Source organism: Capricornis sumatraensis, chromosome 2, assembly GCF_032405125.1.
Source record: "Capricornis sumatraensis isolate serow.1 chromosome 2, serow.2, whole genome shotgun sequence".
Lineage (NCBI taxonomy): Eukaryota > Metazoa > Chordata > Mammalia > Artiodactyla > Bovidae > Capricornis > Capricornis sumatraensis.
In genome coordinates, this window is record NC_091070.1 from 91,911,724 (window position 1) to 91,929,152 (window position 17,429).

The 17,429-nt window shown below is 44.9% G+C and overlaps 1 protein-coding gene across 1 annotated transcript; it reads left to right on the plus strand.

The window, feature by feature from the left end:
• Positions 1 to 382: 382 nt before the first annotated feature.
• Positions 383 to 8,295, plus strand: OTP (orthopedia homeobox). The gene is made up of 3 exons (XM_068991981.1): positions 383 to 419; positions 1,736 to 2,145; positions 7,765 to 8,295. Exons 1-3 carry the CDS (start codon positions 383 to 385, stop codon positions 8,293 to 8,295), a joined length of 978 nt encoding a protein of 325 aa, XP_068848082.1.
• Positions 8,296 to 17,429: the final 9,134 nt, after the last annotated feature.

A 17,429-nucleotide genomic window follows, 5' to 3' on the forward strand; every position in this document is an offset into this window, starting at 1 on the left:
GGCCGCCGCTGCTTTAGCAGCTGCTCCGGGGCTACAGCAGCCCGGGCTGCCGCCGCCGCCTCCTCGGGCGGGCGCGGGCGGGCGCGGGCGGGCGGGCGGGCGGAGTGGGGGACTCTCCGGGCGCTGACATTTGCAGGCTGCCCTCCTGATTGGTCCCCTCGCCGAGCTGCTCACGGGTTCATTCAACTGTTAAGCACCTCCCCGTCTCTCTAAAGGACATTATAATGCAAGAAGCCCCCTTTTTAACCACAAACCGAATTTTCTTTCATTTAGGTGATCTATATATATCTATATCGTATAGCTTATAGCTTATATCTATTTTAAATAACTTAAAGCCGCTAAAATTTGGGGGGGAACAGCTTTCGCCCTGGAGCGGTGCGCGATGCTGTCTCACGCCGACCTCCTGGACGCCAGGCTAGGTGAGTGCGCGCCTCTCGCCCGGGCAGCCAGGAGAAGCCCGGGCAGGAAATTGTCAATTTGTTCCTTATTTTACCTTAATGTGCCCTAAATGGACTAATTTCTTTAAAAGTAATTGTGCTGCATTAAAGTTTAATTTAATTTAACATCGTCTTTAAAAAAAAACCTATGGAATATGTAGATCCAAAGGAGTTGGGTGATGTTGTTACTTTTTGTTTTTCTTTTTTCACTTCCTCCCTCCCCCTTATTATGTTTCTTATTTTTTTTTGAAGGGGGCGATCTACCCCGTGATAATTTGTTTGGAGGCGTGTGTTTTTTTCCCCCCTCTCTTTTCCCCTCCTGTTTGCCTTAATTTCAGATTTCTTTCTTCTCTTTTTTCCCCTCTTTCTCTCTCCCCATACCTCTTTCTGCTCCTCGTTGAAGTATGGTTGAATTTGTAAAGCTCAGTCTTGAAGGAGAAGCCACTGCAATAGAAGCAATTTACTTAGTGTACTCACTGAGAAAGGAGAAAAGCCAGATTCATCCTCGCAGGCACCCGGCCTGCAAAGGGAGTCGGCATTGCCAATCAATGGCTGAGAGGAATGTACCTTTTATATCTCCGGAAAGAAAAGTTGAATCCTCTAAAGTTTGATTCACTGTTATGTCTAGAGACTTTACTTGAGTTTTCTTAAAGATGTCTGGGTTACCGGGCTCTGGGTTTCCGGTTTGGGAATCTTTGGTGATGGATGTGACTCCATTTTCCAAACACTTTCTCTGATTTGAGGGGGAGGCGGAGCTGATTTGGTTTGATTTCGGGGGGTGGAAAGCTTGGAAACTTATTCATTTTCCGAAAGGGAGAGGGAATCGGCTGAGGGTCGGAGGTAGAGTTCTCAGGCTGCCTAAGCGCAGGTGGGGCAGCAAGGGAGAAAATTGTTTAATTTTCTTTCTTTCTTTTCTTCCCACCTCCCCTCACCCCCTGCTCGGTTCTAGGATAAGCTCTGGAGTTCCTAGAACGCCGAGGGGGTACGGTTCATGAAAGGGTCTCCGAGGCATGTTTCATTGCCGGGACTAGGAATGTTTCATTGTGGGAGAGACGAAAGCATGTGTTGTTTACTAAGGGACCCCGCTGCGGAGAGAAGGGAAAAGGCCCGGAGACGGTCTTGCACCCTGGCAGTCCAGACCCTGGGGCCCCAGGCTGAGCACCCCGGGAGATTGCTCCGTAGGGCGACCGTGGGCGCAGAGGGAGCCGAGCACGGGGCTGGAAAAGGACCACGCGGGGCGTACAGTCCCTCCTGGAATGGCCAGGGCAGTAGTGACCGCCATCCCCTTGCCTCCTCAGGTATGAAAGATGCCGCCGAGCTTCTGGGCCACCGGGAGGCGGTGAAGTGTAGGCTGGGCGTAGGGGGCTCTGACCCCGGGGGCCATCCGGGGGACCTAGCGCCCAACTCCGACCCAGTCGAGGGAGCCACTCTGCTGCCCGGGGAGGACATCACCACAGTGGGCTCTACGCCGGCCTCACTGGCGGTGAGTGCAAAGGACCCGGACAAGCAGCCGGGGCCCCAGGGCGGCCCGAACCCCAGCCAAGCCGGTCAGCAGCAGGGCCAACAGAAGCAAAAGCGCCATCGGACGCGCTTCACCCCTGCTCAGCTCAACGAACTGGAGAGGAGCTTCGCCAAGACTCATTACCCCGACATCTTCATGCGCGAGGAGCTGGCACTTCGTATCGGGCTGACCGAGTCCCGAGTGCAGGTACGCTGGGCTTGGGCGCCAGGGAAGACAAGGAGGGGGTGGGAGGAATTAAGCAATGGAAGCAGGGTCTTTCCTTCCCTTACAGGGATCCTGGGCTAAGCTTTCCTGGGTGAAGTTAGCTCCTCTGCCCGCGAACTGGCCCCATCGATGGGCAGACAGTGCCCCCATCTCCTGCCAGTATAACCACATTTCCACAGAAACTCCTCCAAATCGAAGCTGGCGTCATTCGATTGCTAGGTCTCTTCCTTCCTCCCGAGAAGGAAATCTCCGGGTCTCCCACCTTCCGTGTCTCCTAGGCGGCTAACCCCCGCCGGCAATTCCACTCCAGCTCCCGTTATAGACAAGTATTTCATTACCCCCTAATGAGTTTGGGTCGTGTCTGGATAAATGGGAGAATGCATCATACAATACAGAAAACACGAAAAAGGAGAAAATAAGGCGAAGTAGGCGCCTTTCAGAAAAGATCCACACCTGGGTTTTCCTGCATATCACACTCCTGCCGCGCTCAGGCAGAATACCCTCTAGCTTCGATGCTTATAAAGGCTTCGAATCTGGTGGCCTACCAATGCGCTGGGGGCAGCTGGAGCTATCCCCCACACCCTATGAGTCCTGGTTTCCCCTAAAGTAACTTGGGCAGTGTGTGTGGGGTGGTGGCGGTGGGGGGGATAAGGGCTTTCTGGCATAGCTGCCCGATTTGAAGAAAGGACATTTAGGTCAGAAAAGATTGACCAGTAGTAAGCAAAATCATTACTGATCCCTTGTTCTGGTCCAACCACCCTCCAAGTTGTAAATTATATATAACTTACAAACCACACCTGTAACTTTTCTGAAAATTGGGGTATAAAAGTATAAGTCCAATGAATCTCAGGTTTTTTCCACTTTTTAGAAGAATGAAAACATTATATCAAATATTTTGTGGATAGGTGCTGGAGGTGAAAATTCCAAGACGGGCGGTTAGACTTGAGCTATCCAGGGTGCTGAAAACCTTTCCAGCCTGTCCTCGACAGGATCTTTTCTATTCCTTATCCTGTGTCAATCTCAGCTCTAGCTGGTATCAAAAATTTTAAAGATCTCCGTTTCACAAATTTTAAACATCAAAGTTTAAAGGTCTCAGTTACTTTACATTTGATCTAAAAGTCAAAAGTGTTCATAATCACAGTGTTGAATTTTTCTGTTTTCACTTAGCATTTTAAAGACTGTCTAACCTGTTTTAAACAGAAAATAAATGTCATTGGGGACTTAAGGTGGTCAAGTTAATAAAGGGTATAACATACTATATTAACATTTTTACTCAGTGTAAATCTGGTGGTTTCTTTAGTGAACTCTGGAAGCCCTGAACCATGGGCCACTGAAATTAAGCATCAGAGCCACATTAATTGCATTGTACAGATGTACATTATTAATGCTCTTAAGCTTTTTTAAACCTTGCTCCTCTTTTAAATCTGAAATTGAGTTCATACCTTAACAGAAATATACAATTTCAATATTTTCATTACTGTTAATGATAATACTGGCTTGTTAAAATCCTGTCAGTTCAAAATTCATAAATTTTTTTTCACTCAAGAGAAATACTATATAATAATTTTTAAGGACTAAAAGGCTGTTGCTTAACCTAGGCTTACTAGTAATTAGTTTGAATTAAAATAGAACTTAGAATCACAAATAAAATATAACTGGACAACTGACTTTATGAAAAAAGAAAACGAGGTCTATTAAACTTTATTAGGTCTTCCAAAGGTTAATGGCAGTGATTCTTTTAATATAAAAAGTTATAAATGAAATAAAGCACAAACTATGTAATAGAAACAGTTATTTTTAAGAAGTACACAAAAGAATAATCAAGAAGGATAAAGACAGAGTACTTTAATTCTTCTAGCATAATGTTCAACCAAAGATAATAGCTTGATGCTGCTGATAGGAAAAATTTAATAGAATGGTAATTTCAATATTTTTAAAAATAATGTTCCATAGTTTAAAAAGTAATCAGATCAATATAACCTTCTTAATTAACATTTCAAAATGATTAACATTATGTAATGTAATGCAAAAATAATTTATGTAAAATGTATTTACTTTGCAATTCACTGTATCTTTGCTCCTTGACCAAATTCAAATTAAGTAGTAATTGGTTTATGTTCTTATATGATGAGTACTTCATAGTTTTCTTTATAGTTAACAGATTACCACAAATTCTTTTCAGTATGTGGGCCACTGCACTGATTAAAAATGATCTAAACATTTAATTTATTGCAATTGTATGTTTTTAAAGATACTTTTTGATTCTAGACTAAATGACCCAATATACTTATTTTTATCTATATCTGCCATATATCATCCTTTTAAGTATTTATTAAAGCACCTCTACTCACACGGAGGCCAATTCCATGTCTGATATCACTCCTCTTTTCTGGCTAGTGTAATAAAACCATTCCTTTTATAGCATGCCATTATTAGAAACCAATTTCAGAATTATTTATAACCTGGAATGGCTTATTAAGCAGCAATGCGAGAATCATGCAAATTACGCGATCAAATGCAATATAATAAGCATAATCATTAGTCTCTAGCACGGATTAATTAACTTTCAATATTTTATTTACATAAAAACCAAATCAGTGAAATAACTTCTGCACAGTCAGGCTTGCCTTTCAATATTTTATATGAACAAAAATAATGTGCTGTAATTCCATTGACCGTGTCCCCCAGAATGGCCCTGTCACCTGCCACATCTTAATAGGGGGACAAGCCGAGAGTATTTTCTAGTTTTCTAATGGAATGAGAAATTGCATTTTCTTCCTCTCCCAGCACTATTAAAGTGTAATGAATTCGGCCCAGAGTTCACGGCTGGCTGATCGAAATGAACCTGAGATCTAGGCTTTAATACAGCTCCCCAGATTTCCTCCCAAATCTTCACATTAATCATTTGCTGGATTCCAATGAGATCTTCATAAAGCGTTTGCTTTGAGGGGGGGAGAAAGTAATATTCTCTCTTTCTCCCCTCTTTCTCTATTTCTGAGCCATTTATAGGTGGGGAATTAAATGGGCTATATATTTTAAAATACATTTACAGTATGTCTATATTACTGTAACAGCAGATATCATGAAAGTGGATTTTTAAATTCCAACCTCCATTAGATTCTCACTGTTGTATTAAGCATCTTCTGAGAAGAGCTGCATTTCAAACTGAGTACAAAGTTGGCTGTGGCTGCGGTTAATATATTTCCTGGAGTTGTCATCTGTGCATTCTCAAAATCTCCCTTAGGTTTTACCTGCATTTTAATCCGTCATGCTCTAGTTTTCAAGTGGAAACATTCACATTTTAAAAACATATGCATCATAGCTTGGAACGGAGGTGCTCAGACCCCATGCAGATTTTTTCCCCCCAATCCCAGTAAGCCATGAAACATAAAAAATTTTGTAGCCATCATTTGACTACTAACCCTCAAACATAATTGAGCACAATTTTTCGATTATTTCTACAATATTTAGTTCTTCAACAGCTGTTCTTTTCCGCTTGTGCCTGAGATTCAGAAATCTTTCTGGCAGGCATATTTTCTACTGAGATTCTTCTGGGCAATTCCTCCCCTCTTTCTTCTGTTTCTTTCCCCACTCTCCACACCATGCCCACCGCAAACAGTCAGACATTTCAGAAGTCACTGACATTTGCAGGGTGCTGGGAACCGGTCTTTAATCTATAGATACCTTTCAAAATGTGTCTGGGTGCAGAATGTGAGGTATGGGGACCATTTTGGTCACAGACACCATCCTGTCTAGGGCTCCACCTGGTCCAGCCTTGGATGGATAATGCAAAGTGACCTGTGGCAGTCGGTCTCCTCGAGGTGCTTTCCTGGGCTCCTGTGGGTTACTCTCCACTAACAGCTCCATCCTCGGCCTGCAGCCGCATTGATCCCAGCCTCTATCTAGGGCCCTGCTGCCTCGTTTAATCCCCTGTGCCACTAGCTCAAGGGGCTTTAACAGGGAAAGGACCCTGCATCTTTCCCCAATCTGGACACCACAGTAGGCAAAACCATGGAAAATGAGGTAGAGGCCAGAAAGAGATAAAGTGGTGGGTGCATGGTAGAAAAGCCAGGGCCAGCCCAAAGGCTGAAAACTCTAGACTGCAGGGCTGTTCATGTTGGTAATGGAGAGTGTAGCTCCCCTTGCTTGGGTGTGTAAACTGGTTTACTGGGAAAGGGGGTCAGGTACTCCCATACTTGTGATACTTTAGTTTGCAGAATAAACACTAAAGCATTTGGATTGACGCATGACCTTACAGTGGTCAAGTTGCATTGACCAAATGAAATTATGAGAAAATTCAATCAGTACCTAAGCTGTGTCCCACATCATTTATATTTATGCATAGTAAACCTCCAGCTGACTATGTGTTGAACTGTAAGCCTGCCAAATGGACAGTCTGGCTTTAAAAAATATCAAATTTAAACATGGGGTGAGGGGAAGTTTTCTTGGTCAGGCAGTTTACTTGATGTATTATGGGAAGAACCTTTCCTTCCCCTGTGGTAGTGAATTTGACATTGACAGGCAAATTTGTCTTATAAAGTCTGAACTTCCAGGGTCCACTGTTAAGAAAAAACTAATAGGAAGATTATTTTCATTTGGAGTATATTTTATCAAGCACATCTCCTTTAAAAAGACATCTGGGTCTGTCTGAGCAAAATTAAATTTGATTCATAGATAGTGTGAGCTTTAAACTTGACTTCCTTTGGTTTGTAGTAGTCAGAAAATTTGCTTTTATAGCTGAAATTTGAGATGAAATGAGGTGGGGTGAGGGTGGGGTTGAGGGAACTGGAGGCCTTGTTATTTGGGATCCTCAGTAAATTCTTGGAAATAATAGATTTGAAAGCCCTGAGGCTTAGGGCTCTAGCAGCAGGTTCCAGCACACCTGCACAACCCCGATAAAGGTACCCTTAGAGGGGCTTGAGCAGGAGGCACGGACTTGTGGCAGTAGTACCAGTCGCTACGAATCAGAAGTCACTGTGGTGACCCAAACTACACCGTAGCTCAGTGGCGCTTGCTTTCCCACATGGATCACTATGTTAAGCTCTCCGCTCCGTCATCCATGGCGTTAGGGGTTTTCTTTTGTCTTTCGATTTTGAAACCGGCTTTGTCATCCACAGCTCTTCATCAATTTCCAAATTTCCAGCATTTCTGAAAATTCTATACCCCATCATTGTTAATGGCACGCTATTAGGCCACACGGGTATACATGTTTATCTTCATTTGTACACCTGTGGGTCCAGGTTTGACAACATGCCTGCCTGCAGACCAGTGCGTCTCAGCGGCTGGCAGAATGCCGGCGCGCAGGGGCGTGGTGAATACTGCGTGTGGTGTCTGTCCGCACGGTGTGTAAGTGCTCCCGGCACGGTCACTCAGGACTCCTGGAGTTGGCGCGGGGAGACCCGGGGCGCCGGTTGCCTAGGGCTGGTGGAGAACCAGGGTCCCCGGCTGCGTGTGGGGGCGCGCCGGGCCGATGGCACGTGTTCGGCCTGGGGCCGAGGGGGTGGACCCGCTGCGGGTTTCTCGGGCTCGGGCCGCCGACGCTCCTGGCCCGCCCGCGGGCTAACAGCGCCCTGTGTGTCTCCCCACCCCCGTCCACTCCAGGTCTGGTTCCAGAACCGGCGCGCTAAGTGGAAGAAGCGCAAGAAGACCACCAACGTGTTCCGCGCGCCGGGCACGCTGCTGCCCACGCCAGGCCTGCCCCAGTTCCCGTCGGCTGCCGCCGCCGCCGCCGCCGCCATGGGCGACAGCCTGTGCTCTTTCCATGCCAACGACACCCGCTGGGCGGCGGCCGCCATGCCGGGCGTGTCGCAGCTGCCGCTGCCGCCGGCGCTGGGCAGGCAGCAAGCCATGGCGCAGTCGCTGTCCCAGTGCAGCCTGGCGGCCGGGCCGCCGCCCAACTCCATGGGCCTGTCCAACAGCTTGGCGGGCTCCAATGGCGCGGGGCTGCAGTCGCACCTCTACCAGCCCGCCTTCCCCGGCATGGTGCCCGCCTCCCTCCCCGGCCCCAGCAACGTCTCCGGCTCGCCCCAGCTCTGCAGCTCCCCGGACAGCAGCGACGTGTGGCGGGGCACGAGCATCGCCTCCCTCCGCCGCAAGGCGCTAGAGCACACAGTCTCCATGAGCTTCACTTAATGCCGCCGCGCCCGGCCCGCTCCGCCCCCGGCACCGCCCTCCGGTCCGCCCCGAGGCCCCGGCGGCGCGCGCCCGGGCCCCCCGCTCCCTGCCCCGGCCCTCGCCCGGGCGCCCTGCCCCGCTCTCCCGCCGCGGCCCCAGCCCCTGCGCCCTGCTCCCTCCCCGCCCGGCCTCCACCACGTCTCGTCCGGCCCTTCCTTCCCTCCGTCCTCCTCTCTCCCGGGCTCACCCCAAGCCTCGGCCCGCGAGGCCTCCCTCCCGCCTGATTCCGCTCCCCGCGCCCTCCCCGCCGCGCCCCACCCGCCTCACCTGGCCCCGCCCTCCGCCCAGTCCGAGCGTCCGGCCCCACGCCTCCCCGCGCCCCGCCGCCTCCCGGCTCGCACTCGCCGTGCTCGCGCCCTCCGCCTGGCCTTCCGACTGGCGGCATTCCCACCCACAACTTCCCCACGACGCCTGCGGCCCCCTCGCCCCGGGCCTCGCCCCCGGTCCCTTCTTGCCCCGCTCCTCACGGCCCCCCCTCCCGCGCCCTGCCGAAAGCATCCTTCCCGCCATTTTACTTAGCAGGGAGTAGACTCAGGATCTGAAATCAGACACCAATGGACTGGTTTGTGGGCAGAAACACACACACACCCGCACTCTCGCTCACTTTCAGACACTACACACGCGCGCGCGCACACTCATACACAGTGCACCTAGGTCACACACGGACGTGTTCAAGGGACAGCACAATGTTAGGATTTTTGTCTAAAAGGAGGACAAGCATCTAACCGCCTCATCTGAGGGCCTAACTGATTACAATTTGATTTATCCCTGTATTCTTGCACCGATCTCCTTTTTTCTCCCACTATCCGTTCCTTGCTTTGTCCATCCAGTCACATACCTGCAGCCGTGTACTGGCTTGCAAGAGAACGTTTTTGTTTCATCTTACTCTTATTTTCTTAAGTACAACTATGTAAGTGTTTTGAGGGAAGGCTTCTCAGGAGGAACATGTCAGTGGATTGGGTGGCTGGAGTAGACTAAAGCAGTCATGTGATGAAGAGGTGATCTTACCCATTTTGATAAATGTCTTTATGAGAAAGAGTAAAAGAAACATGTAAGAAAATTTTCCTTTTGTAAAAGCAAAAGCCACATCTTTTTTTCTGGATCCTTCAGGACTGGGGTTTGTTTGCTTCCTGTTTTCCGTTTCTCTCTCCTCGCGCTGCTCTGTGCCCTTGGTTGTTTTGTGGTCGTCCAGTCGTTCCTCGTGCCCCTCGGCCACTGCCCTGGCCCCTGCCGGCTGCCGAAGGGTGCACTCAGGCATCTACAACCCTGCAACTTTGTACAGAGAAACGCAATCAGCTCTTTCTGCATGTGCTGGTCAAATCCAAACCCAGAGAACAGAAGCGCTTTCGAAGAATGAACAAACATGTGAAATAGGATGTTTTGTGTAGATAAAGCATTCTTGTTACATACTGGTCAATTTGTGATATGTTTTAACTTATTGTCTGTGCTTATTTATGGAATTTGGTTTTCTTAATAAATGTTTGAGCTAATATAAAGCATATTATTTGACTTTTCCGAACAAGTTTATATCAAGTTAAATGTAAATGGATAAAATAAAATCATTTTCAGTATGTGATATGGAGAATGATGGGTTTTGGTGTGAGTCTGAATGACAGAAGGGTCTCGTGGGGGTAAAGGGAAGAGAACTTTTCTAAGAGGTTCTCAGTTGGTGCCCAGTTGGCGGGATTCACGCGTCTGAGACTCGTCTGCCCTTCGGTGGGCCTGGGTTCAGTTCCTAATTCGCACCGCACCCTAGGCAGGACCCACGGATACAGCGTCCCCGCCGGCAGGCCTAGCCTGCAGTCCCCGGGTACGCAGGCCGGAAGTGGGAAGCCGCGCGGCGATCGCCTCACGCGAGCTCGAGGCCTCGCGAGGCTTCAGGTCGACCCCTGCCTCTGAGCCCGAGATGGGCCTCCGGCGCAGCTGCCGGCACTTAACGCAGGGCCCGAGAGTCGATAAGCTGCTCGCGTGAACGGTCTCTACCGGACAAAGCAGCGGACGGGAGTCCTCGTCGTCAGGCTGCGTCTGGAAGGACCACGGTGACGGAAGCGTGGAGAGCTCCAGAGCTCTGCCTTCTGGCGTCTGCCCCAAGGTATCCGGTGGACTAGAGAGGCCCGGGGCCTCTCCCCTGGGGCCTAGGCCTCGAGGCCGTCCGAAGGAGGCGGCCGGTCCCCTCCGTGTCGGGGGTCCAGGCGCGGCCTCAGACACTAGGGGCTCCAGGTGGGGGCACGTCGTCGGGAGAAGGGTGTCCGGGGCGCCCTGGCTGCGGATCAGGGCCTCTCAGGCCTTCCCTGGTTTACTCTGGGTTTGCTCTAGTTTTCTGAGGGTCCATGCTTGGGTCGAGCTAACCTCAAATTTAGCCACGTGTTCAGCGCACGTCCCCACACTAACTGGTAGTGAAAAATTGCTGCAGTTTGTTTGTGGCAAAATGAGACGGAAGGTTTCGGGTTTTTTTAAAACTTGAAGGCAAATCGGTATCGCAGGCTTCCTTTGGAAGACTAACCAAAATCAATCTTGTGGTTTGAAATTTAACGGTCATTATAGGCATTAAAATGCACCCTTTCCCATGGGAAGATTTCTCATTTAGTTGCCGCAGAATGGAAACCCTAAAAACACCCTTGTCCTAGAACACAATTTCAAACCGTTGGGCTAGGTGTGAGCTTAGGGCACTGTTGCAATTTGTTACTCAACTTAAGAGAACACAATGGGATGTCCTGGAAGGTGAGGACAAAAAGGCATGGTTTTCTATGACAATGAAAAATCATTGGTTCATGTTATCTTAGGAATTTTAATTAAAGGGGTTCACACAATATTTCAGTTCTACATTTTCTAAAGGGTATATAATGTTAGAGCATATTTCTAAAGGGTATTTAATATAATGTTAAAATATTAAAGAAGATAAAAACAGGCTTATGTGGGATTTCATATAAAGATGGAACAGTTTTATATTTTAAAACTCATCTTAGATTTTAATTTAGCAGTGTGATAACCAAATTTCTAAAATATCTGTAGATGAAAAATACTTTTCCTTGTTTTTGCATTTTGTCATATTCTCCGTTGGCTTAGTGCTTTTTTTTTTTTAAGTTGAATTTGTGGATACTGTAATCTCAAGTCACATTTAAGAGATCAGTACAAATCACACATTGTTTCACCACTGAGCATGGAAGGTTGTTTACAAGGATGCTAATTTTACAGCTTTTTTATGCTGCTATAAAGCATAACTTTATGATGTAGGAATGCAATAAAGGATGCTAAGTGGAATCTTTAAAAATTGTATTTCTGAAAGGCAAGGGAAATGGGACTTTCATTTGGAAAAAAATGGGGCCACTCAGAACACTGATGAGAAGTTGCAAATCAACTGAAGTGATAGATGCCTTCAAAGATACTTATATTTCATAATGTAATGTTATTTATCAATATTATAATGAAAGTGTGCAGAGTTTTTCACTTTACCTGACTCTGGAATAATATTGGTTTCTATGGCAATAGATTTTTGTATTAAGAATTCTGAACATTCTAGTGACATAGATGCCATTAGCATAAGGGAAGGCAACCTGGTCTAAATTGTTAAGGTTGACAGTTTAGCAGTGATAAAAAGCAGATAATAAGAATCTCAATCACAAGCCTGAGAGATTTCTGTGTTTGAGGGAGGAAAAAAAACCTAACAACAGTGCCATGCTTCATATTACTTTTTTACTCCTTATCAGCAATTCTGACTCAAAACTGTTAAAGTTTCAAAAATAACTAATTATATTCTGTAAGGGAATAGAGATAATAACGATGAGTAATATCAGAGAACAAGGTATATAAGTACAGCATGTCAAATGTCCTGCCTCTAATGAATTGTACTTTTTGCTTAGTAGTCTTTTTTGGCATTGAATACCATCACCACGTGCTAGCTAGAAAAAGTCAGTCTATTATGATATAACTATATGATGGATTTATTTGAATATGCACTTTTATCTTTGTATCTTTATTTTTCAATATCGGTACTGAATATCATACATGGCATGCAAGTGATGGCATAGTAATGATCTTGCACTTAGTTTACCTTTTGTTGATGGTGGGAGAAACAGAACAGAGGAATTTAGCCTACTAGACATGACGTTAGATACTGAATAGAAAATAACATGCAGAGCAATTTGGGTAAATCAAGGTAGATGTAAATGGAAAATGTAGAGGAAGTTCTAACTTTGAGGCAATTTATGCTTGATGTCATCAGTGACTGCTTACCTTGAAAATGAAAATGTTTTTAATTTGTGTTGTGGACTTCACGTATTAATTTTTAGGGTAAAGAAAAAACTTAACCCACAAAGATGTGTCTTCTAGTAATGGCAGTAGTTAACCTGTCAGTTGAAAGAATGTAACCTTCCTTTTCTCCTTTTCATGACATAAAGATAATCTCATCTGAGGGCATTTATGTGAAGAAATAACAGCATGGCATGGTGAAACTACTGGCTCATTAATCCTGGCATCTACTTCCTACAGGGCTCCTTGATTAGTTAGATTCATTCATCGGGCATTTCAGAGTTTTTGATTTGTCACCATTGGCTAGGTTCACTGAGTTCAGACTAAATTGAGCCAGAAGCAATGTTTATTAGTAATTTTGTAGTACAGGCTACCCTAATAATTCAACCCAAATATCTCATCTGAAAAATATCCATTCACCCTCTCTTCTAATGTGGGTTGCAGCTGTGTTCGTAGGGAATTGAAAGAACACAAGTGATTGGGCATGTATTTTCTAAATTATTAATATGATGGCTAATAGCTATAAACCCATCTTCGTATCCAATGCAGAAATTATGATTCATTTTAAAAATGAAAGCAGCAGCGAAGGGGGGCACCCCCTGCCTGGCTCTCTGCTAACTCTCATCAGTGCAGAGCATTTGGTACTGGAACCATGGCCTGTTTACATGTGGTCATTACAGAGAGAAACAGAACAATGCTTTTCCGCATGCACACTCTATCAAAACAAGGCCTGAATTTGTACAACTTACTGGAACATGCTTTTAAGGAATTTCAGACATGAGCTACACAGAGGGCCCGCTTTTGCTTTTGACAATGTCATAATCAGTCTTTAGGCAGACACAATTAGTTTGTGCAGTTAAGCTGCATCTTCTATCCACATGATCAGATATCCCATACATCCCAGTGTCCATCTTTAAAGCCACCTTGAATTACAGATATACTTATTGCAGTTGTTCCTGCTGCCACAATTCGTCTTGGTTCTGAGTTGAAGTAATTCACAAGTACCAAGAAATATATAATTAACTCAGAAGACACATATACTATATATTCTTTATGTCTTTCATTTAAATGTCACAGGACTTTACGTGCTTTTTACTCACAGTCCTTATTGATCCTATTTCAGACGAACCCAATCAAGGTCAGTTTAAGAACTCCTAGGAGCCCTTAGCACTGAAAAGATATGTGATTCTTATGAAATTAGAAATACTAAATTGTAAAACACAAAACATAGCTATACTGAAATTAAATTCTTTCTAGATTTTCTAATTTCTGAATTCTCAATGAGCTCAATGAAGTTGAGTTGGTCTCTTTTTTGCTGCCCTTGCTTTATTAGTTATCACCTGCTTTTCTGCTATTAGGTACTGCAATACTGATTTCAGAAATAACATTTTCTGAGGGTATCTATTACTTTTCCTCCAGTAGCCTACATTTGCACCCCGTTTTTCAGCTGCTAGAGGGCATTATCTCATTTAAATCATCATGGCATCTTTATGAAGTAGATATTATAATCTCTATTTTACAAAGAAATTGAGACTCATAGGTAACTGTGATAAAATTAAACATGGTTTCAAGAATCTAGGGACACTCATTTCCTGTTAAACTTTATCCTCTCTTTAGAGGTTAATTCTTTCATGATAGTTATAGTGTGCCACTGAGAAGGCTCTTTATTGTATGAGCAATCTTTATCAATGAAACTGTCCCCTTGTGACATCTCTGGGCTGAGGTCGCAGGAAACTTGGGAACTAGTTCTGGGAACACTTGGCGGTGGTGGCATTATATGTGAAGAAAAGGATGGTTTGTCCACAAGGGAGAGGATCCTTAACTCCCTTGGTGCTTCCAGTATGTTTCTTGTCTGTCCCTGCAAGATTTTGTGGGATATCTTTTGATGTTGCTTTTATGTAATATTAAGTAGTCACAACTCAATATAAGCTATTTCTCACCCTTCTGTTCTCCCCATATTACTAACCCTCAGTCAAATCATAGAATTATAAAATCTTAGCATTTAAAGGGCTCTTTGAAGTCATGTTCAAATTTCTTGACCACAGTTGTCTATTTTTCAGTTCTCACCAAGTGGACTGGCAGATTCTGGTTAAACACAAAATCTCTATTATTGGCCCAACTTCCAGTAAGTGTTGGCTTGGCCAAGAATTTCATTTGTGTTTTTCTGTAAGATTGAGCTTAGTCTGCCTCATGCTCTTTCTTCTATAGTCTTCCCTCCCTGGGGACTTTCTATGACACCACTTAGTACTGAAATTATTTTTCTTTTTAGTCTTTTATTAATATTTTTATGAGTCAGTATAACCACTGGGCTATGCTGTGGAACCAGAGAAACCTCTCTGGCTGAACATAAGTACGGTTTGTTCTTGCTTATACAAATTCCACGCAAGTAAAGTGATTCTTGTGGACTCCGTTCCTCTATGTGTGACTCAGTGATCCAAGCTATTTTCATTTTGTGGCTCAACTACTTCATTATGGGGTTTCCTTTCTCTTTGGGGAAGGAAAAGAAAGAACTTGAAGGTGTGAATTGACTCTCATGCTTTGGGTCAAACTTCTGTTCAAGATTCAATAAGCAAGAGCTAGTTAGATGGCTTTCCCTAATTGCAAGAGGACTGGCAAATGTAGAGGAGTACATGGATTGTCAGTGAGTAGAATATCTCTGCCACAATCTCATTTTCCCTGTGATAAACACCTCTAGTTCTCTTACTTAACATGTTTTTCATACTTGGAAGCCAAGTGTTTTTTTGTGTGTGCTTATTGACAAGGCATGGAGGTGGGAGGGTGCCAGAGAAATTGATGATATCCAAGCTCTTGAGAAACCTACCATGTGATTAAGGGGACAAGACAAATATATTTTAAAAAGAAAACTGTACAAAGCAGTTTTTAATGATTTGATCAAGTGCTCAGTACTCTGATCCTTATTTTAAATGAAATGGAAATTCAGAGAAGCAGGAAACTCCTTGCGGATCAAATTCCTGGGCAAGGCTGCCTGAAGGGACTGGGCTGCAGAGGATGGCAGTGCCTTCCTTGAGATTTTCTTCTCCACTTAGTAGAGTTCTTTTGACCTCTCCTTGTAGATCTCATTTCACATCAGTAAACTGTGTTTGGTTTCCTATATCGTTACTAAATTCTCCACCTGGCCTCTTAAATTTGAAGCCACTGATCAGATTCAGGCCTCTAATGACCAGGACCAGCCATGGTGGACCATCTGCCATACTCATGTTAATAGCTATTCATAATCTGATAAAGTGTTATCAATATCACTGATACTACCCAGCTGGATAAATTATAGCAATATAATTCCCCAACATCTAACATAGACTCTGGCACATAGTAGGTATTCAGTAGATGTTTATTAAGTTGAATTTCAGATATGTTGGTGTTAAACCTCCCAGCTTATTGCACTTGGTATTTGTCTGTCATATCTCAGGGAGTAGTTACCACTTTTAAAATATCATATATTAAAGGGCTTCCATTAAGGTGAAAAACAAACGAATTACTCCTGATAACAAGCAAAATAATAAATTCATTCTCACCAGAAGAGACCGTGCTCATTCTATGGTGAGCTCCTTGCTCACTTGGAGTAAACTGGCCACCTGTGGGAGGCTAATTACCTTTTCCAAAGAACTGAGGGCCCATGTCGCATCTTCGAAAAGATAATTTTGTAAGTGGTGCTCAGGTATCTTGGAAGCGTTAACGTGCCACTCTTAGGAACTCCAGTGACTGGATTGTTTTGCACAATAGAGGGAGGAGCACATGCCTGCCAGGAAACCAGCCTTTCGGAGTTTCCCTGTTGGAAGACTTAAGAGCTTCATTTTCATTTTAAACGTAGTAGCTTCTCTGAGAACTGGTTGTATGAGACATTTCAGGTTTGAAGAGTTATGATGAGAATTTTCTTCTTAGGCAGAACTCCAAAGCAGGACCTTCAGGTTCTGGTAGGGGTTGCTCGTTAGGAGGTTGCTGCTTCTCAGGGAGATTTTTTTCTTTTAGTTATAAATATCAATCTTTGTCCTGACTCTACTCTCTTATAGTTGGGGACCTTGAAGAAATGCAGCACAGTTTGAAAAACATAGTTGTAATCCTTGGTCGGCCATTATCTTACTGGATGGTCTTGGTCCTGTCTCTTAGCAACTGTACGGTTCTGTTTCCTCAGATGATAGCTGACGTTCTTTCCCAGTGCTCACCATTTATAATACATAATGTTTGAACTCTGTATGGCTGACTAGTGTGGGCATATCAATTAAAAAATACCTGTTCATCAGAGGCCTGCACTGACCTTTGTCTAGTCTGTTTCTTTTAAAGGTATTGTCCTTTTATCTGACAGGAGAGGATCTGATTCTGAGTCAAGTCAGCATTGTGTCAAAGGGAGTGAAAAGGTAAGCATAAAACCTCAGTGTTCTGCTGAAGAGGTCCTCCCACTCGTAGTAACCTCTTTGTAACAGGACTAGGGAAGAGGTTGGGGCTGCAGTAGAATTATTTTCCAGAGAGGAAAGGAAGATTGGAACATGCAGGTTTAAACTTTCCGTAGACAAATATGGCTGTGCAAGGGAAGCTTCATCCCTGGCCTGAAGTCATTCGTGCCATGGGGCTTGTGTATCATCAGTGAAGCATGGCAGTTGGTGGCAGTCCCTGGTGGCTCAGTGGGTAAAGAGTCTGCCTGCACTTCAGGAGAGCTGGGTTCCATCCCTGGGTTGGGGAGATCCCCTGGAGAAGGAAGTGGCAACCCACTCCAGTATTCTTGCCTGGAGAATTCCATGAACAGAGGAGCCTGCTGGGCTACAGTCCATGGGATCACAAAGAGTCGGACATGACAAAGTACAGCTATACCATGCATTTAACTGAAAAGG

Bases quoted from the DNA above. Each gene is read 5' to 3' on its own strand.
- OTP (XM_068991981.1), top strand. From the start codon at position 383: ATGCTGTCTCACGCCGACCTCCTGGACGCCAGGCTAG. The intron at 420-1,735 runs GTGAGTGCGCGC...TTGCCTCCTCAG, and splicing joins CCTCCTGGACGCCAGGCTAG to GTATGAAAGATGCCGCCGAG. The intron at 2,146-7,764 runs GTACGCTGGGCT...CGTCCACTCCAG, and splicing joins TGACCGAGTCCCGAGTGCAG to GTCTGGTTCCAGAACCGGCG.